General features: G+C 45.4%; 1 protein-coding gene across 3 annotated transcripts in view; it reads right to left on the reverse strand.

Annotated features, from left to right (window-relative positions):
- LOC147616524 (uncharacterized) overlaps window positions 1-23,891 on the reverse strand; it is a 61,601-nt gene that overhangs the window by 2,841 nt on the left and 34,869 nt on the right. For all 3 annotated transcript variants that reach the window (XM_086777604.1, XM_086777603.1, XM_086777605.1), the window contains one exon: window positions 13,496-14,212. In XM_086777604.1, coding sequence (XP_086633730.1) covers window positions 13,496-14,212 — 717 coding nt within the window. The remainder of the gene's footprint in view (window positions 1-13,495; window positions 14,213-23,891) is intronic.

Here is a 23,891-nt window from a genome sequence, read left to right on the forward strand (position 1 = left end):
AGCCTAATCTTGGGTTAGGGGACCTTGAGAATTAGTGTAGCATGCTAGAATTTCATGGGCTAAGGGTTTAATAGAGGATCCCATAAGTTAAAAGCAATTATTAAGTTGACAACTATTTATAGGTTGACTTTATGGCTATATAAGTGGGGTGAGCCTATTGAGATTGCATTGTACTATTGGACCAGCAAGCCTAGGACTTGGCTTGGAACTCAGTCCACGGTGGAACCTTAGCCTATAGGCTCCGTGGTGGTCTGTGGACGTGGACCTATCATTGGGAGGTAAGCTAGCCTGCAGCCCTTCTATTTGGTACTAATCTTGTTGCATGTGTTTATAGAGATCTTGGGAAATCTTTTAGTTGGTATCAAATCGAGCCTAAACATGGGAAGCGTAAAAGCAAGGTTTGCATGTCTCATGCATGGTCGCAAGTATGTCGAGAATCCCAAGTATTTTCCTTGTGGTATTTGATAGGGTTTTGATCTTGGTTGAACAGGTATGGTGCTTTTTCAGTTTCCTAGCACGCATGCTTCAAACGTGTGGTTCTGGAGGGAGGGGAGAGAGAGACAGAGTGCATAAGAGAGGGTGTATGCAGGTTTGCGTGATGCCAAATGTAGTCACCAGTGCTATAACCTAAGCATAGGTTCTTCTTGTAGCATGCGCCGAGCTAGGACTGTGTGAAACAACAAAGCCTTTCTTTAAACCTGAGTTTAGTGAGTCTTTAGCAATCCCTCAAAACATCATACATTAATCTGAAACAGACGTAGTAGAGACAACACCTGATGGGGTCCCGAATTACCCACCGAAGCGCCCCCCCCCCCCCCCCCCCCCCCCCCCCCCCCCCCGCACGGCCCCACGTGCCCCTGCCTGCAAGAAAGATTATTTACGTTATTTCTTCTTCTGGAGAACTGTATACAAGCTGAATTGTGTCCACAAGACTAAGTGGACAAACTGATTTACTGACTGCCAAACGCAAGGACAAAGCAACCAAACGCTGGGCAAAACTGTGCATAAGCTGTAGGCGACTGTGAAGCGACCTTCAAGAGAATACACCGGCCTGAGACTAAGGGTTGGTGTGCTGAATACTCCTGAAGAGACTGAGCTTCTTTGCCTTGGGCTGAAAGCACAAGAGTGGCTGTAGGTATGCAAAGGCTGGAGCCTAAGCATACATGCTTGACTTTTCTTGATTATCTCTGATTTTACCTGATGATTTATGGGACTGAACATGACTTGCCTTTTTATATGATGCAAGGATGCTAGTCGGCTGCCTTAACAGCCTGTCGGCCTGCAGAAAATGCCCACGACTAGCATTAAATGCTGGTCGGCTGGCCATAGGGCTTGGCCTTAGGGCTGGCCCCTCGGGGGCTCACAAGGGGTCACGACATACAACAAAATATCCTAAACGATACTACTTCCATACGTGATTCTTGCATTGTTGATGAGCCAGTTTGTCACTGTGCACCACAGTGCATGGGTGCACGTTACATTCCCTTCTGCTCAGCTTGGCGGCAGGTTCATAGCTTCGAGATAGTCCGCCGATAACTGTGGACACTCCAAGAATAATTCTTCATCCAGCCAAACGGCTTCATGGGTCCCTCGATCTTTGACCTTTGTCTAAAATTGGCGAAGACGTCGTCCAGAACCATGCTTCCAGCAATGTAGAAGAATCTGTTCCAGCTCTATCACCTCTGCTTCATCAACCATTTCTGGCTGCTGCTCTTTTGGAACATTCTGCAATGAAGGTCCAATATAAGGCTTTAACCAAGAGATGTGGAAGACATTGCGCATCGTCCAACTATCTCGCAATTTGAGTTGCATGGCGACATCGCTTATCTTCTTGATGATGGGAAAAGGACCAAAACTTCTGAATGACAACTTTGGACAGCGCTTGCCCACTTGCTTGAGCCTTTGCTTCATGATCCTTAAATAAACCCATTCACCTTCTTTGAAATTGACGTCTCTCCGTGACTTGTTTGCTTGTCTAGTGTAAGCCTTTTGAGCTTTGGTAAGACACTCTTTGACGGACTCAATGATGGCTGAAAAAGTTTGTCGTCTTGTTGGGAAGGAGATATCATCCGCATGAGAAGGGATGAAAATCTTCGACCAAAGGCTGCCTCGATGAAGTTCTACCAACACTGGATGAGTGTGTCATTGAGAATTGCCTGTACCAACGGGAGATGAAGCTTCCACTTCGACTGCTGATCATGGCAGTACGCTTTAAGCACATCGAAAGCCAACTGATTGTAAATGTCAATTTGGTCATCGGTCTAGAGATGAAATGCACTGGACAATTGCAATTTGGTACCAAAGTTAATGAACAGAGCTCGCTAGAAGTGAGATGTAAACTTTGGATCCCGATCTGAAGTAGCCATAAACTGGATACCAATGTGGGAGAAAAAGTCAAGCTATATCTTCTGTTGTGGCCATCTGCTTACATGGTATAAGCATACAAAATTTACTGAATCTGTCAACTATCATCATACACTGAGTATTCCAAGATCCAGTAGATGCGAGAAGGGGTCCAACAAAATCCATCGAAATGTCATGAAACGAACCCTCAAGAATGGACAATGACTGAAGCAGCCCTGCCTGTTTGGTATGAGGTACTTTCCCTTTTTAACATATGGAACATGCGGAAACATAGTCGTACACATCCCTGCGCATCTTCGGCCAGTAAAACAATCTTTCTAACTTCTCCAAGGTAATGTTGATCCCGCAATGACCACCAACAAGTGAATCATGGACATCATGGAGGAGTGCCGGTCTTTTCACAGAGTTGACCCTTGTAAAAGAGCCAACCGTCTTGAACGATATAATGACCCGATTCTGAATAAAGGACCATACTGTAAGGAGTTTCGAATTCTGGAAAATCTATATACTGTGTCTTCATAGTGTCTAAATCTTTTCCTTGTATCTCCAACACAGTGGACTCCTGTACTGTCAAAATACTACCTTTGTGACTCAGAGCATCCGCTACAAGGTTGTTCTTACCTGGTACATACTCAATCATTCCACCAAACTGTTGGAACAACTGACTCCACCAGTGCTGTCTATCGCTCCACTGGACACTTGGCATAGTTTGCAATCACTTCAAGACCTGGTGGTCTATCTTCACAATTAATTCCCTTATATAAAGAAAAGGTTTCCATTGTTTCAAAGCTGTGATAACCCCTAGTAACTCTTTGTTATAGATAGAATATTTTTTTTCTACATCATTTAATTTTCTGTTGTAATACGCCACAGGTCTGCCTTCTTGTTGCAAAACTGCTCCTATGGCGAGATTACTACCGTCGGTGATCACCTCGAAGAGATCATTCCATGATGCGAGTTTAAGGATTGGTGCTTCAGAAGCCGCCTTTTGCAGAACAAAGAATGCCTCCAAAGCCTTAGTTGTGATTAAAACTTTCATCTTCTAGTCTTCACTCCTTTGCGCAAATTTGTCAATGGTGCTGTGTGCAAGGTTAGAAAACCGATCCATATATGAGCTATACGCTTGGCACAAGCCCACGAAGGAACGTATCTCTTGGAACATCCCAATCGAGAATTGCCTTTATCTTCTCAGGGTCAAGGCCAATGTCGTCCGAACCGATCACATAGCCCAAGTACTGGACTTCTTGAACTCTAAATATGCTCTTCTTTGCATTAATGTAGAGTTCGTTGTCTCGCAAAAGCTGCAAGACCTTCTGCACACCTTTCACTGTTGTTTTGCAGTGGCAAAAAAAAAAAGAATGTCATCCAAAAAAATGAATAGACATACACCGATGAGTACGGCGAAGACTCGTGACATCATCTTGTTGAATGTCACCAGTGCATTGGTCAAACCAAAAAGGCATGACCACAAACTCATAATGAAAGGCTGTCTTTGGGATATCGGCCTCGAAAAATTTGACTTGATGATAGCCACTTTTGAGGTCGATTTTGCTGAAGTACTTAGCAACGCTGAGTCTTTCAAGGATGTACTCTATCCTTGGCATAAGTCTTATCTTTCTTCTCCACAAAAAGAATTGGTGCAGCAAATAGAGAGAATGAAGGCATGATGAAACCAGACCTAAGCAACTGTGCTAGTTGCGTCTCCAACTCAGCTTCCAACACCTTGGAAAGACGATATGTAAACTAACTGGGTGGCTCAACTCCAGATACTAAATTGATACGATGGTCTTCAGAACGAGAGGGTGGGGGTCTTGGTGGAAGATCATCCCTCAACATGATATCCTGAAACTACTGGAGGAGGCCTATCATCTGTGGCTCTAATGGAGTCACGGTGGATGTCGCTATCTACCGTGGGCGGATATAGATCATCGCACACTCAGCTCCCTTTCTAATAGGCTCTACTGGCTTGAAGGTGGGAAATAACTTGAATGCTCCAATCCCCGCGAATGATAGGAGGCTCAAACAAACCTTCAATGATAGTGAAGGTGTCCTGCCTTCAATCAAGAATGGGTGCATACTCGCACAACCACTGAATCTCAAGGATCATGTCACACCTGAGAAGGAGCAAGACGCTTCTTCTTCTTCACACAACACTCAACACACCATATACAAAGATAAGAGTACACACAATATGAAAAGATACTCAACCAAATACATACTAGGGTTCTCTATAGTGTGAACCCAACTAAATGAGCTGGCGCTATAACTATGCCAGTCTCTAGAATGGCTGTCACACAGCCTGTCATCCCAGTGGCCGCATATCACCCATGATCTCACCAACTATGCCAGTGGTGTAAGTGTGGGGCCTATCCCCCAGGCGGGTCATCAGTGTCCACCGCCTCACCAGATGAGCTCGATATCTCAACACTCCCCCTCGATCTCAACTCCATCTCATGTACACCAAGCGAAGCCCTGAATCTGCGGAGCTTCTCCGTAACCAATGCTTTGGTGAAGATGTCAGCGACCTAATCCTGTGTACTGACATAAACAAGATCAACGTCTCCTGCCAAAACCTTCTCTGTGACAAAATGGTAGTGGACCTCTATATGCTTCGTGCGAGCATGAAAAACTGGGTTCCTGGCCAACTGTATACTGCTAATGTTGTCACAGAAAATGACAACTTGTCTATCCACTGATAGACCCAAATCTGCAAGTAGCTTTCTCAACCAAGCTACCTCACATGCTGCCATAGCAGCACCTCTGTACTCGGCCTCTATACTAGATAGAGCAACCATAGGCTGCTTCTTGCTACTCCAAGTCACAGCAGCACTCCCCAAAGAAAACATGAAGCCACTAGTAGATCTTCTATCTAAGATACTACCAGCCCAATCAGCATCTGTGTACCCATGTACATATATCTCTGTCCCAGTTTCATAAAATAGTCCACAATGCAAAGTAGACCTCACATACCTTAATATGCGTCTCAATGCATCCAAATGCGGCTTTCGAGGAACTTGCATAAACTGACTCACCAACCCAACAGCATAACTCAAATCTAGCGTGGTGATCGTCATGTAGATCAAGCTTCCTACTATGCGCCTATACATAGTAGGGTCCTCCAAAATCTCTTTTGAATCTGCACTCAACTTGCCATTCTGATCCAATGGCACTGAGATAGACTTATAGCCTGTCATACCATACTTGGACAACATGTCCAAGCCATACTATCTCTGCAGTAATCCAATACCATGTGGTGACCTAATCACCTCAATGCCCAAGAAATATCTGAGCTCCCCCAGATCCTTCATCTCAAACTTTTGTCTAAGTAAGATCTTTACATCAAAGATCTCTCCATCATGGTCCCCCGTAATGATCAGGTCAGCTACATAGATGACAACAAGCACAACCCCTCTATCACTGTGTCTCACATACAGCGAGAAATCTGCATTGGCTATATGAAAGCCAATAGTGATAAGATATTCAAAAATCTTGTTAGACCATGCTCTTAGTTCTTGTTTTAAGCCATACAAGGCTTTCTTCAATCTGCAAACATGCTCGGGGTGACTCACATCCTCATAACCAGGTGGCTGCAACATATACACCTCTTCCTGCAAATCTCCATGCAAGAATGCATTCTTTACATCCATCTGATGTAAAGAACATTGCTTTGACGCAGCCACTGCTATCACAACTCTCGCTATTGTCATCTTGGCAACTGGGCTGAAAGTTTCCTCATAATCAATGCCATATATCTGCGCATATCCTTTGGCTACCAATCTAGCCTTGTACCTACTTATGCTTCCATCACTGTTATGTTTTACTTTGTACACCTACTTGCATCCAATGGCTTTCTTGCCTTCAGGCAATTGCACTAGATCCCAAGTCTCATTTCCATATAGTGCATCCATCTCCTCATCCATAGCTTTCTCCCGACACACATTTTCGACAATCTCATCAATGCATGTGGGCTCTACAACCTGTACAACTTTTGCCATGTATGCATAGTGATGTGCCACATAACCATCATAGGTAAACCTCTGCACAGGATTTTTCACTCTCCCAGATCTTCGCAGCTTTGCATTCATGGCTTCCATAGCCTTCTTTACACGAGGTGTTCTCATAGCTGGTATCCCATGATCCTCATCAAGGCTCATCTCTGAGCCACTAGACTCTCCATCAACATGAGAATGCCCTGCAGAAATGTCAGACATACTAAGGGGCTCAATCGCTTTCTCTTTGCCTTTATGTGATGTACTAATCACATTTGCAGGACTGGTATTATGACGCAGCCTGCCACTCCATAGTCTATCAATTGAACCACTAGATGAGGACTCTCCTGGTCCACTCAAAGACTGTGATTGCTGACTTGCATTTTGTGCAACCACATTTCCACTCACATCAGCCCCAACAGCTTTTTCAACAGCATACCAGCTGCTCATCTCATCAAAAACATCCCTGCTTACCCTCAACTCACGTGTAGCAGCGTTATAACACTTGTATTCCTTTTGCTCAAGGGAATATCCAATAAACACACATTTTTCAGCTTTTGGATCCAGCTTAGTTCTCAGCTCATCTGGCACATGCACATATGCAATGCATCCAAAGACTTTCAGATGAGACAAATCAAGTTTTCTGCCAGTAAACCTCTCCTCTGGAGTTACATCATGTATGGCTAGGCTGATCAGGAACTTTTTGTGGTCTGGGCGGAACGGTCAGCCAGCTCGGGCAAAGGTTGCATGGGCAGTTATTACACTTCCGCTGGCTCAGGGAGGTTTGGGTATTATAGATCCAGTCGATCAGAGTAGAGCTTTATTGGGGAAGCTTATCGTTCGGGGGTTGCTTCCAGGTGCTGAGCCTTGGAAAGAGCTCCTCTTGCAGCGGCTGCTGCAGGCTCGGGCGCCTCCAGCAGGGGGCACTTGGGCACCAGAGATTCGCTGGATCTTTATAGAGATGAGGAGGACAGGCCTCAGTAGAGGATGGGAGGACAGATTTGCTTTGAGTATCCTGAGAGCTTGGGAGCTGCTGAGACCGGGGAACTCACAGCGACCTCCTTCTTGTGTTGAGGAGCGGGCCAGACAACCGCTCATCTAGAGCCCCGCGGTTCGCACAGAGCAGGGTCATATGCTGGGTTCTCGGCCTCGGCTAGCCTGGGGGCCTTTAGCGGCAGGCCCAGCTCGTAGTTTTGGAGATTGGCAGGCCTTCTGCAGTCTACCAGAGGAGATCCAAGTGGAGAGGCTGAGTCACTTCAGAGGGGGGTTGATTATGAGGGATGATATTCAGGAGGCACTCACAGAGGAGTGGTTCACGCCTCTCGAGCCAGTGGACCCACGGTGGATGGGAGCCTTTACACAGTTGGAGATCCTGATTGCTGTCAGAGCTTGCACTGAGGATGGCAGTTGCCTCGACTATGAGATTCAGGATGCGGGCAGACTCCAGAGAGTGGAGGTGGAGTCGCCTTTGGTTGCAAAGTGCACCATTCAGAGGATTCGGGTAGTGGCCGCCGCTTCTCGGAAGTGGCATATTGACCCCGACCCTGCTGATGTGCTCCCGGATTGGCGCATATGGGTATATGCAGCGCGCCCCTTGGCCCGGCTACAGTGGGACCCCGGGGAGTACGAGTGGCACACAGGAGAGGGATTTACGATGGGAGCTCCTCAGCAGCCTCACCATCTGGTTTACCTGGAGGGCCCGGTGCTTTACGGCCTTTGAGGGGAGATTGGAGCCACCAGCAGAGACTGTACGGGGGATTTGGCAGGAGTTGATCCACACCCTGCGAGGACAGTACGACCGCATCCGGGGAGACTCGGATGAGGCGACCTTACTGCGCCAGGCCTTTCACACCAGTTGGCGCTGTGGCCCTTTCTACACCTTACACACGGGATCCCCCCGTTGGCACTACACGCCACCTGTTTGGCTCTTCCCCCCCCCCCCCCTATTGTATGATTTAGCCTCTCAGTTCTTTGTACTGATGCTTGTATTTTGCAGCACCTAGGGAGAGTCTCCCGGGCTGCCATGTTGTATTCACTGCTCTGTCTCTCTTATGAGTAGGCGAGATCTTTTGTAGCCCTACGGGCGTTTTTTATATAACTAATGAAAGGATCTTTTCTCGGGAAAAAAAAAAAATCATGTATGGCTGTTGTTGGAGTCCTGTTCATGATGTAAACTGTTGTAGAAACAGTCTCAGCCCAATAGCTAGGCGGCATATTCTTCTCGCCCATCAATGCTCGCGTAATCTCAGCAATGTGCCTGTTTTTCCGCTCAGCAACTCCATTTTGCTGCGGAGTATATCTGCATGTAAATTGTCTCCGAATACCATTCTTCTTCAAAAATTCAGAGAACTCATTGGAGAAGTACTCTCCCCCTCTATCTGACCTTAGGCACTTTACATATTTCCCTGTTTGCTTTTCAACCATAACTCTGAAATTCTGAAAATGAGTGAACACCTCACCCTTCTCCTTTATGAAGTATACCCATACTTTTCTTGTGTGGTCATCAATAAATGTCACATAATACCTGCAGCCTCCCATAGACATGGTCTTCGTAGAACCCCATACATCTGAATGCACAACATCTAGTGCATTTCTGCTCACATTTCTGTCACATGAAAATACATGCTTTGTTTGCTTTCCAAATTGCCATGCTTCACATATTTTCTGCATACCTTCAACTTTAAACTTTGGCAGCCCTGTCACAATTCCTTTAGTCTGCATAGACTTCATTCTCTGCACATTCACATGTCCAATTCTTTTATGCCAAATGTCTGTGTCTGCAACAATTCCTGAACCATTTGAAAACATCGCAATACTCACTTCAGGCATGTTTACATTCAATGTAAACATTCTGCCCACTCTGTTACCTTTTGCAACCAACCTGCACTTGTCTTTAAAGTCTTCAACATAACAACCATCAGGATTAAACCGAACCTGCAAACCCTGCTCAATCATCTGGCCAACTGAAACCAGATTCTTTGTTATGTTCGGAACATGAAGTACATCTGCAAGGTACTTCACTTTGTCATCCTGCATAGACAATGGCACATCTCCAACATGGGCAATTGGATGAGCAGTGTCATCCCCTATTTCCACAAAACCTGATCTTTCAAGGTTTTTCATCTCCTTGAACCACTCCCCATGACTTGTCATGATAGCTTTGCATTCTCCTAGTAGTAGAGCTCCATCCCCTTCACCACCCATTGTACTTATTGCACACCCAGATTCAACTTTTTAGTTCAGTACTTTTTCATTTTGTTGGGATGACAGAGGATACCCCATACAGGTACTCCGATTTGTCTCATAGGCCGAGTTCGGTCTCTCTCTCTCTCTCTCTCTCTCTCTCTCTCTCTCTCTCTCAAGCTATCAAGTGACAAGGAGGCATCCATCATCCATGGCATCCTCCTCAGTGGCTCTTCAAGTTCCAACTACCCGTAGAAGGACAACGAGATGGACATGATGGGATGAGGTCAATCACACCCCATCCTCTCATGGAGGTGGTGCACAGCCATGGACATGCAAGCTTTGCCCGTATAGGCGAGTGGGTGGTACTGACAAAGTAATTTTTAAGTGCCGTTCCTACCCCCGTCCCCGTTCCCTACATAAGGCCGTCCCCCGTCCCGTCCCCGTCCCCGTCCCCCGTCCCTTGTGACTATGATATATAGCCGGCATGCCTCCCTCATATATTCATTGCTTGCCTAGCTTGTCTAGCTGCAGTCCCTCACATACGAAGTTCTCCCCTCTTGCTCGGGACATGTATTCCTTTTGGTGATGATATTGAGAGCAAGTTCTCACCTGTGTTTCCTCTCCATCTCTCTCTCTCTCTCTCTCTCTCTCTCTCTCTCTCTCTCTCTCTCGTATAGCCTACGCATATAGGTTGCACACTGAGCCTCTAGCAGTAGTGCTCCATCCATCACACCCCCCCCACTAGCTCAGTACTTTCATACTTTATTTCATGTTCATTTTGTCCTTTTTTTTTCTAGACATCCAGAAGACATTGACAGTTGTACCTTGATTTGTCTCATAGGTCGAGTTCGGCCTCTAGTAGACGTTAATACAGCTTTCTTTCTTCTTTCTTTCTCTCCTGTGTTTCCACTTTCCCTTCTTCCGCTGCACATTCTATCATGGTATCAGAGCGCCAATGATCTTCAGTGTTGGATGCTCCCTCCTCTCCCTCCTGCGTTTTTGCGTTTTCAGCAAGGTGGACAGATCTGCGTTTTTTCTCAGAAGTGCTGTTGGTCACCTGCCTCTTCCAGGCGTTTCTTCTTAGCAGCTTGTGGTCTTTCTTCATCACTTTGACCTCTGAGAACACCTGTTTTATGCACTGTTTTCAAGGCAGCAGCACCTAGTGTGCTGTGTTTTTCTACAGGTGGCTGTCTACAGCAGTTTGCAGCCGTTCTCAGCATTCATACCCCCCCTTAGTGCTGGTCGCCTGTTTTGTACAGGCCAGCAGCAACATATTTGCTGCGTTTTTTTCTTCTACAGGTTTTTGATGCTGATTTGCTGATCTGAGGCTTGGGAGTACCTATTTCTTCTGCGTTTCCAGATTCAGCCCTTTCTACTGCCCTGAATACCTCTGCGTTTTCAGATTTGCAGCCATGGTTGCTGCATTTTTCTGACCCAATCTTGCTGGTAGCTCTACCTTCACCTGGGCTTCCTCTACTGGACCCGAAGGTGCCTTCTGTTCAGCGTTTTTCCTCATAGGAGGTGTGGACACTGGTTAGCTTGAATTTTCAGGTTTGTAGCGCTTGTTTGGCTGCGTTTTCTTCTCCAGTGGACACAGATCACTTGCAGAGGGGGTTTCTTGTTTGGATTGTGGCTTTGGAGACAGTTTGGTACTTGAGGAGGATTCTGAATTTCAGATTTCAGTCAGCATTTTGCTGATTTTGGAGCATCTATACCCGTGTTTTGTTCCTGGCCTACACGGTTTCCCGGTTTCTTAATGTTCCTTGCCTTCTGTTGGCGGTGGAGTGCTATTTTTGCTGGGTAGCAATGTTTTGGCTGCGTTTGGCTTCTCACAGGAGTTTTCTAAACTCAAAGGGGGCCTATCTCCAGCTACTTCACTTGAGGATTAGCTTCGGGAGCTGTTTGTTTCTGTGGAGACTTTCTTATGTGACAGGAGTTTATAGATTTTGGAGGAGAGCAATGATCTTTTCAGAGATCCTGAGCAGAGTTTATTTTCTCCAAGCTTGTGTTCTTTGCAGTGTTTGAAGAACAAGGAGGGTATTTTTGCCCTTGCGGTGTGATCCTTTCACATGGATCCTTTATTTGTTTTGCTGATTCTTGGGATCTGGTTCTACTTCGGAAACAGTCTTCTACTATCTGTGATGCTTTTGAGGACTTTGTTACCACTATAGTTTATATTCCTGCTTCCCTTCCTCATTGTGAGGAGTCTATCTCTACATCTCTTTGTGATGCTTCTGAGGATGCTCCTCCCCCTGCTAGTTCTTCAGGCTTGTTGTTTTGGAGGATGCTTTTTTGGACCCAGTGGGATGCTTTGGATCTGTGGTTGCTAACCGTGCTTGGGGCACAGTGGTTCTTCCAAAGTTTTTTGGATTTGGATCAAAATCAGGTTGGGCTTACATCAACTCACCAATTACTCTTACTTAACAAGGCTATGGAAGATCCATTTCAACAATGTATCCATCATTATAAAGGTAAGAATGGGTGTATGTAGTGTTTGTGCAAATTTGAAGGGCAGAAAGAGTGCAAAAGATCCTTTAGAACTTGAAACGATCGGTTCGCTCTGAAAAATGCGTAGGGATGAGCAAGCAAATGAGAGAAGGAAATGGATCATAGGAAAAAATATTTTGCATCTCCAAAAAACAAATCCTATTTGCCTCATTTCTTAAGGCTAGTGCAGGATGTTAGTGAGTAAACTCGTGCCCTGTTTACAATGGTCAAGTGCATCCTATGGTCTTCTTTACATATAACAAATCTTAAGGCTAGTTCAGGATGTTAGCGAGTAAACTCGTGCCCTGTTTACAATGGTCAAGTGCATCCTATGGTCTTCTTTACATATACCAATGTGCACAATGATCCCCAATTTGACAATTACGATAATTCATTTGGTGATTTCATCCTGGCAAGGGGCATTGCCAAAGATATCATACCTTCAACTTGACAACACAGCCAGGTTAAAATTAAACCATTCTAGGGTACCCACAAGCAGTCGTATGCTAGGTCTCAACCCACATTGGCCTCCCTACATTTAGTCTGATTGGACCCAACTGACCATGTCACTCGACTAGGATAATAATAGACTGAACATATTTCTTCTCAAAGTCTGGTAATCCAACCAGAAAATCCTTCAAAATATCATGCCATTTCTTTTGAAGCCCATATGAAATCCCAGGTCCTGCCAATCATACTTAGGCTATCATTCGGAAGACATTTTAGTGCCTGTAGAGTCTAGACCCCTTCAATTTTTTTATAAATGCCACTCATAAGCATACAAAAAGAACTGCAAAAGCCTAGAAAAGAAGCCCAATTGCCCAAAAAGAGAAATTTCAGAATGGGGAGAATGTTTTGAAAGCCCTAATATCTTCATTGCAAAAGCTTATGAAAAGACCACTTGCCCCATTTTTCAACAAAAGGTCCCAAATTTCAACCATAACAAAGCCCCAAAGGTGTAATTCCCCAATCCCAACACAAAGCAAGACTTGTTTGCAAGAGAAAAATGCAATGCAACCCATGCATGTTGAGCACGTAAATCCGGGGACTAACCATGCATCATTAGCGAGCTACACGCTGCAGGTGAACAGACATCGCATGAGCTTCTTAATCTAGCTTCATGTTGACATGCAGGCATGAAGAGTATGCAACACTGATCCAACTTGCACCTGTGGGAGATGTGACATGGACAGATCTTGTGATTTGACAAAAACTATTACAGTTTTGTAGGCTAAACACTATTACAATTTTGTAGGCTAAACGCTAAAATGCTGGAAAAATTCCCAACCCAAACCACAAAGCATGCATGCATATCATACACAATTTTTCAGTACATTTGACAGCACCTGGTTTATGAATCATATGCATATCATTGCAACTATGTGTGTATGTGGGTGTGCAAGTATGCAACGTAGGAAATAGACTCCATGACTTTGAATACTCAAAAATGTGTGAAAAAAAAGTCCAACCTCAAGATTGAGAACCAATTTTCTGCCGCACTCCCATGGAAAGCAAAGAAAGAGCCCCCCTGTTGAATCCGGCGCTGTTCAAAGTAAGCCTCCCTTTCAGGACTGTCATGCAAAACAGCAAACTGATAGTGTGCATTTAAAAACCCAAACTTCTCATCAGCCTTTAAGAGATGCAATGTCAGCCTGCTTGTAGATAGTATGAATCGTATCACATCATAAGGAAGCCATAACTTCTTTGTCCATTCAGAGCTCCCCTCTGGCTCTTCAGGCCTTTTGCCTTTCATAGTCTGCCTGCCTGACTCCAGCTTCTTTTCCCAAAACTTTGTCAAGGTTTTCTTCAAGGTGACCTCATCCCGGCAATCTTTCATCACCACTTCCGGGGGATATGATTGCAAAACATCTCTGAGCACATGCAAATTTTTGTTTGGGCATGTGTTCTCTGCACCTTTGTACACAGAAGATTGGTGATAAGATAGACGTGCTGCAGTCTGTGCAGTGTTGGCAGAATAGTCTACTCTTTCCACCTTGCTGAACCAGCCACTTCGGCCACGGATCTCCTCTCGCTCCAACAAAAAGGCAGGAAACGGCTCAAACACATCCCTGGTGCTGTATGTTGCAACAATAGCAAGAGAGAGTTCAAAATCGATGACTTCTGGAGTGTTTTGCACTTCCTGCAGTACAGGCGTCCCCAATCCAAGTTCCTCAAACCTGAAGAGACTGTATACAACAAAACCAACAAGAACTTTATCACATGTTGGGTCAAGATTTGCACATGCTGGTAACAAAGCAAAAAGCATGATTACCAGGATCCCTCTTTACTTGTTTTTCACATAAATCTACACATACCATATGAAGCATCAAAACTATAATAGCTAGAGCCTAGTATAAAAGATTTCTCTATATCTTTTTCGCCAATGACCAATGAGCATATATGCATGATCTTTTAATGGCAATTACAGAATTTCGGATAATGTACATATGACCTGCAAATGTATGCAAAGGCCTTTAAACTGATGTTGTTACACTCACCAATTTGAAGAGAAATGCAAAGAAAAAGTGATGGTGCCAATATTGTGGTACTGCTCGAAGTGCATGCTCGAAGTGCAATCATATCATAGACAGGTTTTTCTTCCACTAAACGATTTTCAAAACATTGGCAAGTGCCCTTGTCAAGAGATCCAAACTTGTAGATTGGTCCAGAGGGACAGGTATACTTCTAATTCAGGTGCATGTTTTCTAGGAGAGAATAACAGCCACATCTTGAAGAAGTAATAATTTTCCATGATCCCTCTTCACATACTCATTGATTGACCAAGACTCGATGACTGAGCAGTCTACCATTTAGGCTGCAGGAGGCCAGTGGATGATTCGGAATGGTTTACTGTTCCGTAATGACAAAATGTGTGTACCACAAATCCTGGACATTAGGTCCAAGATTCTGCGGGAGTGTCACGATGCCCCTTCTGCTGGACACCCTGGGGTACACAGAACACTATCATTAGTGAAACACACTTTTTATTGGCCGAAGATGAAAGGGTATGTAGAAGATTATGTTCTCAAGTGTCAAATTTGTCAGGCAAATAAAGCTGAACGTTTTAGACAGGCTAGGTTGTTGCATCCTTTGCAAATCCCAGGTAATAAATGGGAAAGTATTTCCATGGATTTTATTACCAGACTGCCAAAAATGCATCAAGGCCATGATTCTATTTGGGTTGTGGTAGATCGCTGGACAAAAATGGCTAGATTTTTACCGACCCGGAAGACTATTACAGCTACGCAATTAGCTCGGCAGTTTATCGAGCAATTGTTTAGACTGTACGGGTTACCGCAGGACATAGTCAGTGATAGGGACTCTAAGTTTACGAGTGATTTTTGGAAACTTGTTTTCGAGAAGTTGGAAACAACTTTGAATTTGAGTTCCTCTTATCATCCTCAATCTGATGGCCAGACTGAAAGAGTGAATCAGATTTTGGAGGATATGCTTCGAGCATATGTATCCAAAAGACAGAGTTCATGGGAGGATTATCTTCCTATGTTAGAATTTGCATATAACAGTACTAAGCATACGAGTACAGTGTTTAGTCCTTTTATGCTTATGTATGGTTTTCAACCAAGATCACCTGTTACAGTAGGATTCTCAGGACTTCAACATGTTGCAGCACGTAATTTTTTGCAAGATATGCAGAAAATGTTACAAGTTGCAAAGGAATCTATTAGAAGTACTCAAGACCGAGACAAGTTTTATTCTAATAGACATCGTTCACCTAGAGAGTTCTCTGGAAGGAACCATGGTGTATTTGCGAGTTCCGAAAGATTCCGAGACTTTACGGACAGGTAGATCTCCGAAATTATTCCCTAGATACTGTGGACCATTTCGTGTTACACGACGGATTGGTTCAGTTGCATATGAATTAGATTTGCCTTCTCATGTGAAAGTTCATCCTATATTTCATGTCAGTAGACTGAAGGAAGTACTGGGTGGAGCAGATCAGTTAGTTACTCCTCAAGAAATTATCGATATCCAGGACATGACATTTGTTCCGCACGAACCTGAAAAGATTCTTGGCTTTTGTGAACGAAGATTGCGTCATACGCTTATCACGGAATACAAGATCAAGTGGAAGGATCGTGTTGAGGAGAACGCTTCATGGGAGACATTGACTTCTCTTCAGAGAGATTACCCTGGCTTTTTAGTGAGCTCAAGAGTGAGCTCTTAGAGGAAGGGGAGTATGTCATGTGCACAGTGTGTATCTACTGTGTGCTATACGCATGCAAGACTAGTTTCGAGGCTTGGGGAAGCTTGGAACTAGGCAGGCTGATTGACGAGCTGAGTTAGGGATATACTAACGGGCGGGCACCCAAGTATGGACGGGCGGGCGGCCAAGTGTGGACGCCCGATGACCGGCCGAGAGCCTATAAAAGAGTGACCAAGGTTAGTTATTGCATATAGAGAGTCTCACGAGTTTGTGAGAGCTCTATGGTCTTGGAGCCTGGATCTAGTGCAGACGTGCACCTGCTTTATGCAGCCGAGGCCGACAGCAATCTCGAGGCCCGGGAGGGCAGCTTCGTGGCGGTATGGGACGTCGCGAGGAGGAGATTGGTCGGTACGTCAACCTAGTTAGCTCAGCTCGTGGCTCGCCCACAACTATCATGGTTGGAAGGTGAGTCAGGCCTGCACCCCCTTGCTTGTTTGTTTGTTCGTTTGTTTGCAGGATTCGAGTTTCGAACCAAGATCGATCACGAGGGGATCCGTGGGGATTTGACAACTGTGCTCGGGAAGGAGAGCCTCGAGGATCTCGTTGATGTAACTCAGGTAGGGGATGTGCATGTAGGGCTCCTCCGGAAAATTCTCCATGAAGCATGCACGTGGATGGCAAGAGCGCACACACAGTGTGACGTGGATAGAGCCGGGAGAGAGGATGAAGACGAAAGCGCAGTCGGCGGCATCCTGACAGCCGTCCCGGGGAGGGGGGGGGGGGTAACCGTCGAATTGCCGAAAGGGGGGGGGCGCTCCACACTCACGCACACCTTTTTTTATTATTATTGATTAGAGACCAAAATGCCACGTAGCGTGCTCTCTCTTTTTTTTTTTGGTTTTTTTTTTGGTTTTTTTTGGTTTATAGCTTAAGGGTGACGGTGGCCTGGAATCGTCACGTACCCGACCGGAAGAGGGGGTGCGCCTCTTCGAAAAGGCGCTGCCAGCTGCATCTGCACGATGCAAAGAGGGGGCTCATGGCCTGCAGCGAACGAAGCGAGGAGGGGGCTCATGGCCTGCAACGAATGAAGCGAGGGGGGGGGGTCCTGACATGCAGCGAACGGCTACCACCACCGGCAGCAGGGAGGGAGTAATCCAGGTCTGCAGAAAGGGTTCCCTCTCTGAGACACACAAGGTACGTGTGTATGGGTGTGGATTTATTATTATTATTATTATTATTATTATTATTTTACATCACCATGGGCAAAGCTTTACGCCAAGTCCACCATCGCTCCGCTACTTCCATACAACACTGAGAAGAGGGGTGGATGAGGGAGTGCCACGAAGAGGGTGAGGACTTCACAACCCACGGGTAGGAAAGGTTTTAGCTCTGATACCACTGTGAGGATTATGTTGTTAATCCCTCATATTGTGTACTAATTACTACTTAAGTACTTAACTTAGAGAACAAGAGACTTCAAGAGAACACTTGAGAGAAGATTGAATTGAATTGATTAAACTGAGCACAATAGGTCTCTTATATAGGAGATGAAGAGACACATTTGAAGAGGCTATCCTTTGACGATAGACGAAAGGATACAACTTAAGGCTAAGGGATGTGTCTATTCGATGTAGAGGCACAACCATTCATCAAGGGATACAACCATTCGTCGAAGGGGTGTGGCTATTCGATGAAGAGGTACATCCTTTGGCGAAGAGTCGCAACCAGTCGAGAGTAGGGGTTCCCTTGGCTGGTTACTCTTTGCATCTGCAACAGAAATCAGCAATGAAGAGAGGATCTGATACATACATACGTCACAATCGTGACAATGCCCCTTGGTCTCCCCTCATCCCCCACCTTATTGGTGGTCTCATGGGATCTTCGGGTGGGGAGGGGGACCCCGGCCGGTTGTTGGCCTCCATCTGCGGGCTACGTGCACGTGGTACTCTGTGGTTATGCGTTCTTTCACGTGCATCCCGCACTTGGATGCCACGTGGACATATCTATACACCAGGTGTAGGACCTGGAGTGGAAACTGGTCCCTTGTGAGCCCCAGTCCAGGAAGAGTCAGCCAGGGTTCCACTCTAAGTGTCCAAGGTCAGGTGTACAAGTCCCATATATGGTCTTGGTCGGGTGTGCAAGTCCCGCACATGAAGCAATGCCAGTCCGTATACTGTGAGTCACCCTCTGGAATGATGACAGGCATTCAAGGTGTTCAGCTTGTAGCCAGCTACCAAGCATCTGAGTAGGAAGCACGTATTTGCATGTAGAAGAAGGGGAAGCCCTTTGCGCCACCCCAAAAAGGGTATTAGACCCTTGCCTATCAAGGGGTATCCCTTGTGGACCACCCTAAGCGTCTAGGTGACCTGTGGCCAATGCCCAACAGCCAAGAGTATGGCTGGACATGCTGTTGGCCAGCCCTAGGGAGGCCTGGACAGCAAGGCGGCCAGCCTTTGTGGCTTGGCCAGCCTGTCCGCCAACCCTATGGCCTGGGCAACCCAGTCGACCAGCCCTTGTGGCTTGGCCAAACTGTGGGCTACCCCATGGAAGACCACCCCTTTCGGTGTGACTCTTGTCCCTCGAAGGACGGTTGGTTTTTGGCCTCCGAAAAGTCTCCCACAAGCATAGTGGATGGTTTTGTTACAGTCCGAAAAGGACGTGACTATTCCTACCATGGTGAACTTCGACGATCAGAGAGAACAAAGAAATCCGAAACAAGAAACACTAGGCAATCCTTTGGAGACGGCAGACATGAGTGTGCACGAAATGTTCCAAACTATGATGTGAGCAGTTGCAAACCAAAACACCAAGTTCGAATAGTAGAAGGCATAGATCTTGGCCCTAGAAGACAGAACCCGTAGTCCAATCCCTTTTTATCTGTCTCATCCTCTCTCTCTCTCTCTCTCTCTCTCTCTCTCTCTCTCTCTCTCCCCCCCCCCCCCCCCAAAACCCGATAGCGGATCCTCGCCCGGGTAACCCTCCTACAGGATTACTACCGTAGCCAAGCTCACCACTTGAGTTGCAGATGCGAGCATTGGAGATTCAATTGATAGAAGACCGTGGAGCTGCATCCCGTGCTGCCACACAAGAAGATGCGAGATGATACATGAGGAAAAAATATTTCTTGTGGCTTTAGACGCAAGAGCGACACCAATTTCTTCCTCCATTCATCCTCCCGAGAGGATGACCTTCAGTAAGTATAATGGTAAACTTGACCCCACGACCCTTTATTCTTGGCTGCATCAATTCGAAGCTTATTTTGCTGCTGTTAAGAAGAATGATACTAACAGAGTGATTTTGGCTAGTTGATATTTAGAGGTGAGGCCATCCCATGGTGGACGGAGTAGGCTCATGTCCACACCAGCTATTGTGTGGTAGATTATGTTTGGGATGAATTCGTCTTCAATTGACTCGAAGACGAGTTTAGGGGGCATGTCAAAACACGCAACCAGTCTTGCACTATGCCAACAAAATTTCGAACTTATGTTTGCAATTGGGCATTTTTGATAAGGACAAGAAAGAGCAATTCCTCTATGGCCTTGACACTCAAATCCAATGGGAAGTGCGTATGTTTTGACCGCCCACCTTCAAGAATGCACTCTCGCTCAGGCAGAGCGCTGAGATGAAGTACAATGGAGGAAAGCCCCCGACTTCCCAACCTTCCACTCCCAAGGCACCCACCTCGGGGGGGGGGGGGGGGGGAAGCCAGAACTAGACAGGGTCTTCCCTAGGACAAAGCACAGAAGCCTCTGGCTCCCAGAACTCGACTAATGCGCCCAAGATGACTCAAAACCAAAAAGCTCAAGTAGGCAAAGACCAGTGGTAAGCTGAGTGTAGAAGAAACAGCCCAATACAAGAAGGAGAGTAGGTGTTTCTTTTGTCATACAAAAGGACACACTTCTAAGGATTGTCGAAAGAAGACTATCACCCCACCCTCCACGGCTTCCATGGTGAGCCCCGCTCCCACAGACCTCGACAATTGCCTCTAGTTTTTCAGATCCCGGTTCTTTGGTTGGTGCAATCATTAGCCGGGAGCTCGAAGATAAGTAGAAGGGCGACCAAGACCAGGAGTATGGGTGCAATAAACTGCTCAATAGTGGTAGCACGGAGAATGTGGTTACGGAACACGCTGCTCGGCGAGCCCAGTTCCTATTGACTTCAGTAGACAAGAAGGTAGAGGAATTTAGCAGAGGCATGACAACGAGTATCAAGTTTGAAGCTCAAGGTACTAAACTAGTTATTTAGGGCATCGAATTTGTGTGAGATTCTATGATTGCTCCTCTTGTAAGAGCAGACATTATTTTGGGAATTCAATGGTTTCACAAGTTCTAGCCAGACATTGATTGGGATAGGCACACTTTTTGGATTACCTGAAATGTGTCCATTAAACTGGGTTATGCTTACCAGGGATGTACTCGATCATTCCCCTTCCTAATACTGGCAAGTACTGGTGTGAACTGCTATCAATCCCAACATAACATCCCAAGTATTCTCTAACTCACTGCTTTCTTCAACTCTCTTTACGACCTCCTTCAATCCAAGTAAATCCAAGCTCTGCACCTCAGTTGACTCTTTGCGAGTCACTAATCCAAAGGCCCATTGACTTAATGCCAATTGATAAGAGCTCCAGCAGCTAAACAAAACTCCTCCAGGGCAATCTGCAAAGAGCATAGGCAGATGTGAGAGGCCTCTATATACATAGCAGTGAGTCTAGCAACTCTTCTTCTCTGTGTAAGGGCAGACTCAAACCAGAAGCTCCGGCAGTGGAGCAAAGATATATGCTCATAGCCTTAGCAATTATGAGATATAGCAAAGGGGACAAGGGGCATCCTTCATGTACAAACCGAGAGATCTGGAAGCGCACTCCTCTGTCACCACATGCAAGTATACAGCTGTGAGCATCTCTATATAAGCATGAAACACCTCCGATTCAGTCCTGAGAAATCCCCAATCGACTCTATCATATGCTTTCTCAAAATCCCGCAGGGGAATGCAAGGAGCACCTCTCATCTCATCAAGCTGACAGTAAAAGTCAGAAGTCTGATCACAGGATCTGAATGAACAATGCCGCAACTGTCTTAACACCTTCTTTGCTAAGAGGAGGACCATGAATAGCAAAAAAGTGCTGCCCATCATCTGAACCCAAAAGGAACCATCTACACTGTTGTGGAATTAGCAGCATAGGGCGGTTTGCTTAGGCATGAGATGGATATGAAGTCTTTTCATTGAGAACACGTGATTGCCTAGTAGCCACTGCTGTTGGACTTCGCAAACCTTGTGAAATATAAAAGAATAACGAAAAAAATTACCATGGATTTCTTCACGTCATTGCCAAGATCACTTAAAGGAAATTCTTAAATTATGGATGCAGTTCATTATGTGTCAGTAATTTCTTACTTTATTTCTTGCAAGGATCCCGTCCTGGATCTTCTGCCAAAATGGACCAAAATAACTATCAGTCCTGCAAAGCCCTCTCAATGACTGAAATAAGTCAGTAGAAATCTCGGTGAACGACAAAGTATTCACCTCTCTAATCCGACTAAGCGCATCTGCAATATTATTCATGGACCCTTTCCGATAACGGATCACAAAATCAAAATCTTGCATTAACTCTGCCCAACGAGCTTTCCTGCCTCTCAAATCATCCGCATCACACACATACTTGATTGACTGATGATCAGTCAATACCACAAACTTGGAGCCATATAAATAATGTCTCCAAACCTTGAGAGCATGAATCACAGCATAAAGCTCCTTCTCAAGGGTTGGCCAACGAGATTGAGTGTCGTCTAGCTTTTTACTTTCAAAAACAACAGGTCTACCATCTTGAAATTAAGCAGCCCCGATAGCATAGTCACTGGCATCAGTTTCAAGAACATAAGGCCGACTAGGATCAGGCAATGCTAAGATAGGTGCTTCCTTGACTTTATCTTTCAAAAGTCTGAAGGCCATATCCAAATCGTTATTCCAAGTGATAGGCTGATTGGACTTACGTCCACGACCTTTCAATAAGTCGGTCATCGGTAGTGTGAGCTGAGAGTACTCCCGTACAGATTTCCGAAGAAAAACAACAAAACCGAGAAAAGAACGAAGTTGTTTCACTGTTCGTGGTATAGGCTAGTCCAAAACCTTCTGAACTCGGTCATAGTCAATGCTCAATCCATCTCTAGTGATCTTGTGTCCCAAGTAAATGATGTCGGTCATAAAGAACTCACATTTACTCAATTTAGCATATAGTCGATTCTGTCTTAAAATAGATAAGACAATCGTGAGGTGTCTGACATGATCCTCAAGAGTACGACTATAAATCAAAATATCATCCAGGAACACCACCACAAATTTCCCCAAATGTTCACGAAAAAGATCGTTCATCATTTGCTGGAAAGTGGCTGGAGCATTGGTTAACCCAAAAGGTAATACGAGAAACTCGTAATGGCCATACCTAGTCCGAAAGGCGGTTCTTTCGACATGCCTTTCATGAATACGTATCTGGTGATAGCCAATACGTAAATCTATCTTCGTGAAATATTTTGCTCCTGCTAACCGGTCAATCAGGTCATCTGATCTAGGGAGAGGATAACGGTTCTTAATGGTCAGCTTGTTCAATCTTTTGTAATCTATACACATTCTCTATGTATTGTCCTTCTTTCTCCTAAGCAACACAGGTGCACCCCAAGGTGATTTACTTGGACGGATCTGGCCCATCCTCAAATAATCTTCGAGTTGTTTAGCCAACTCATCTTCCTCAGCTTGGCTCATCCTATAAGGTGGAATACTCACAGGATGAGCACCAGGGATCAAGTCAATACGATGATCTACTGCCCGTTCAGGTGGTAAACCTGATGGCAGTTCCTTAGGAAATACGTCTTGAAACGAATCAAGTATCTTCTGTAATTCTGTGCTTTCAAACACACTTAATTCATTCACATCCATGGAAGGGATGAGAAAAGAAGAAAGTGGAATCAATACACAATGGAAAGCGGTATACAAAGAAGAATCCATTATATTTCCAAAATCAATTGTATTTACAAGAGGTGTCATGTGCATCAGTAATGCCATGGACATTCTGAGAGCTAGATCCAGAAGAGGCAACCAGATAAAGAGTATGAACCCAGGAGAAGAACCAGGATGATGGAGCACAGAACTCAGAGCACCTCTGCAGTGCAGACTGAAGCAAGGCTTGGAGAAAGAACCAAAGGGATGCTGTCGGCTGACATCAGCATGGTCAAAGAGCTGTCGGCAGCATACTGGAGTGGTCGGCTGAGCCAGCAGATAAGGGCAACAGGCAGGCGCCAGAACCAGGACCAGTCGGCTGAATTAAAGGGATTTAATGAATTAAAACTGGCCGACCAGCAGTCGGCCAGCTCCTACCTTGTCCAAGAGTGCTATAAAAGGCACCAACTGCTCCATGTTTTACTCATTCATCCCACTAGGGGATTGGATCACTAGGGGTCCCATAGGGGGCAGAAATTAGGGTTAATCACCTTTTTATGAAGGCAGCCCATGGATGCAAAGATCTGTACCTTTTTTGTACATAGTATATACTGAAATTCCAGCACTTCTTACTCTCTCTCTACCTGCGTTTTTGCATCAGATGGTGCGTTTTCGCATCAGAAGGTTTCCAAGAGTGTTTAGGGCTGAAAGAAGACTACCCAGAGCTTCCGCGCGTTACATTGGTATCAGAGCATCAGGCTCAGCAA

The sequence above is a fragment of the Cibotium barometz genome, chromosome 38 (genome assembly GCF_041138505.1).
Source record: "Cibotium barometz isolate CiBa-2024 chromosome 38, ASM4113850v1, whole genome shotgun sequence".
Classification (NCBI taxonomy): Eukaryota; Viridiplantae; Streptophyta; class Polypodiopsida; order Cyatheales; family Cibotiaceae; genus Cibotium; species Cibotium barometz.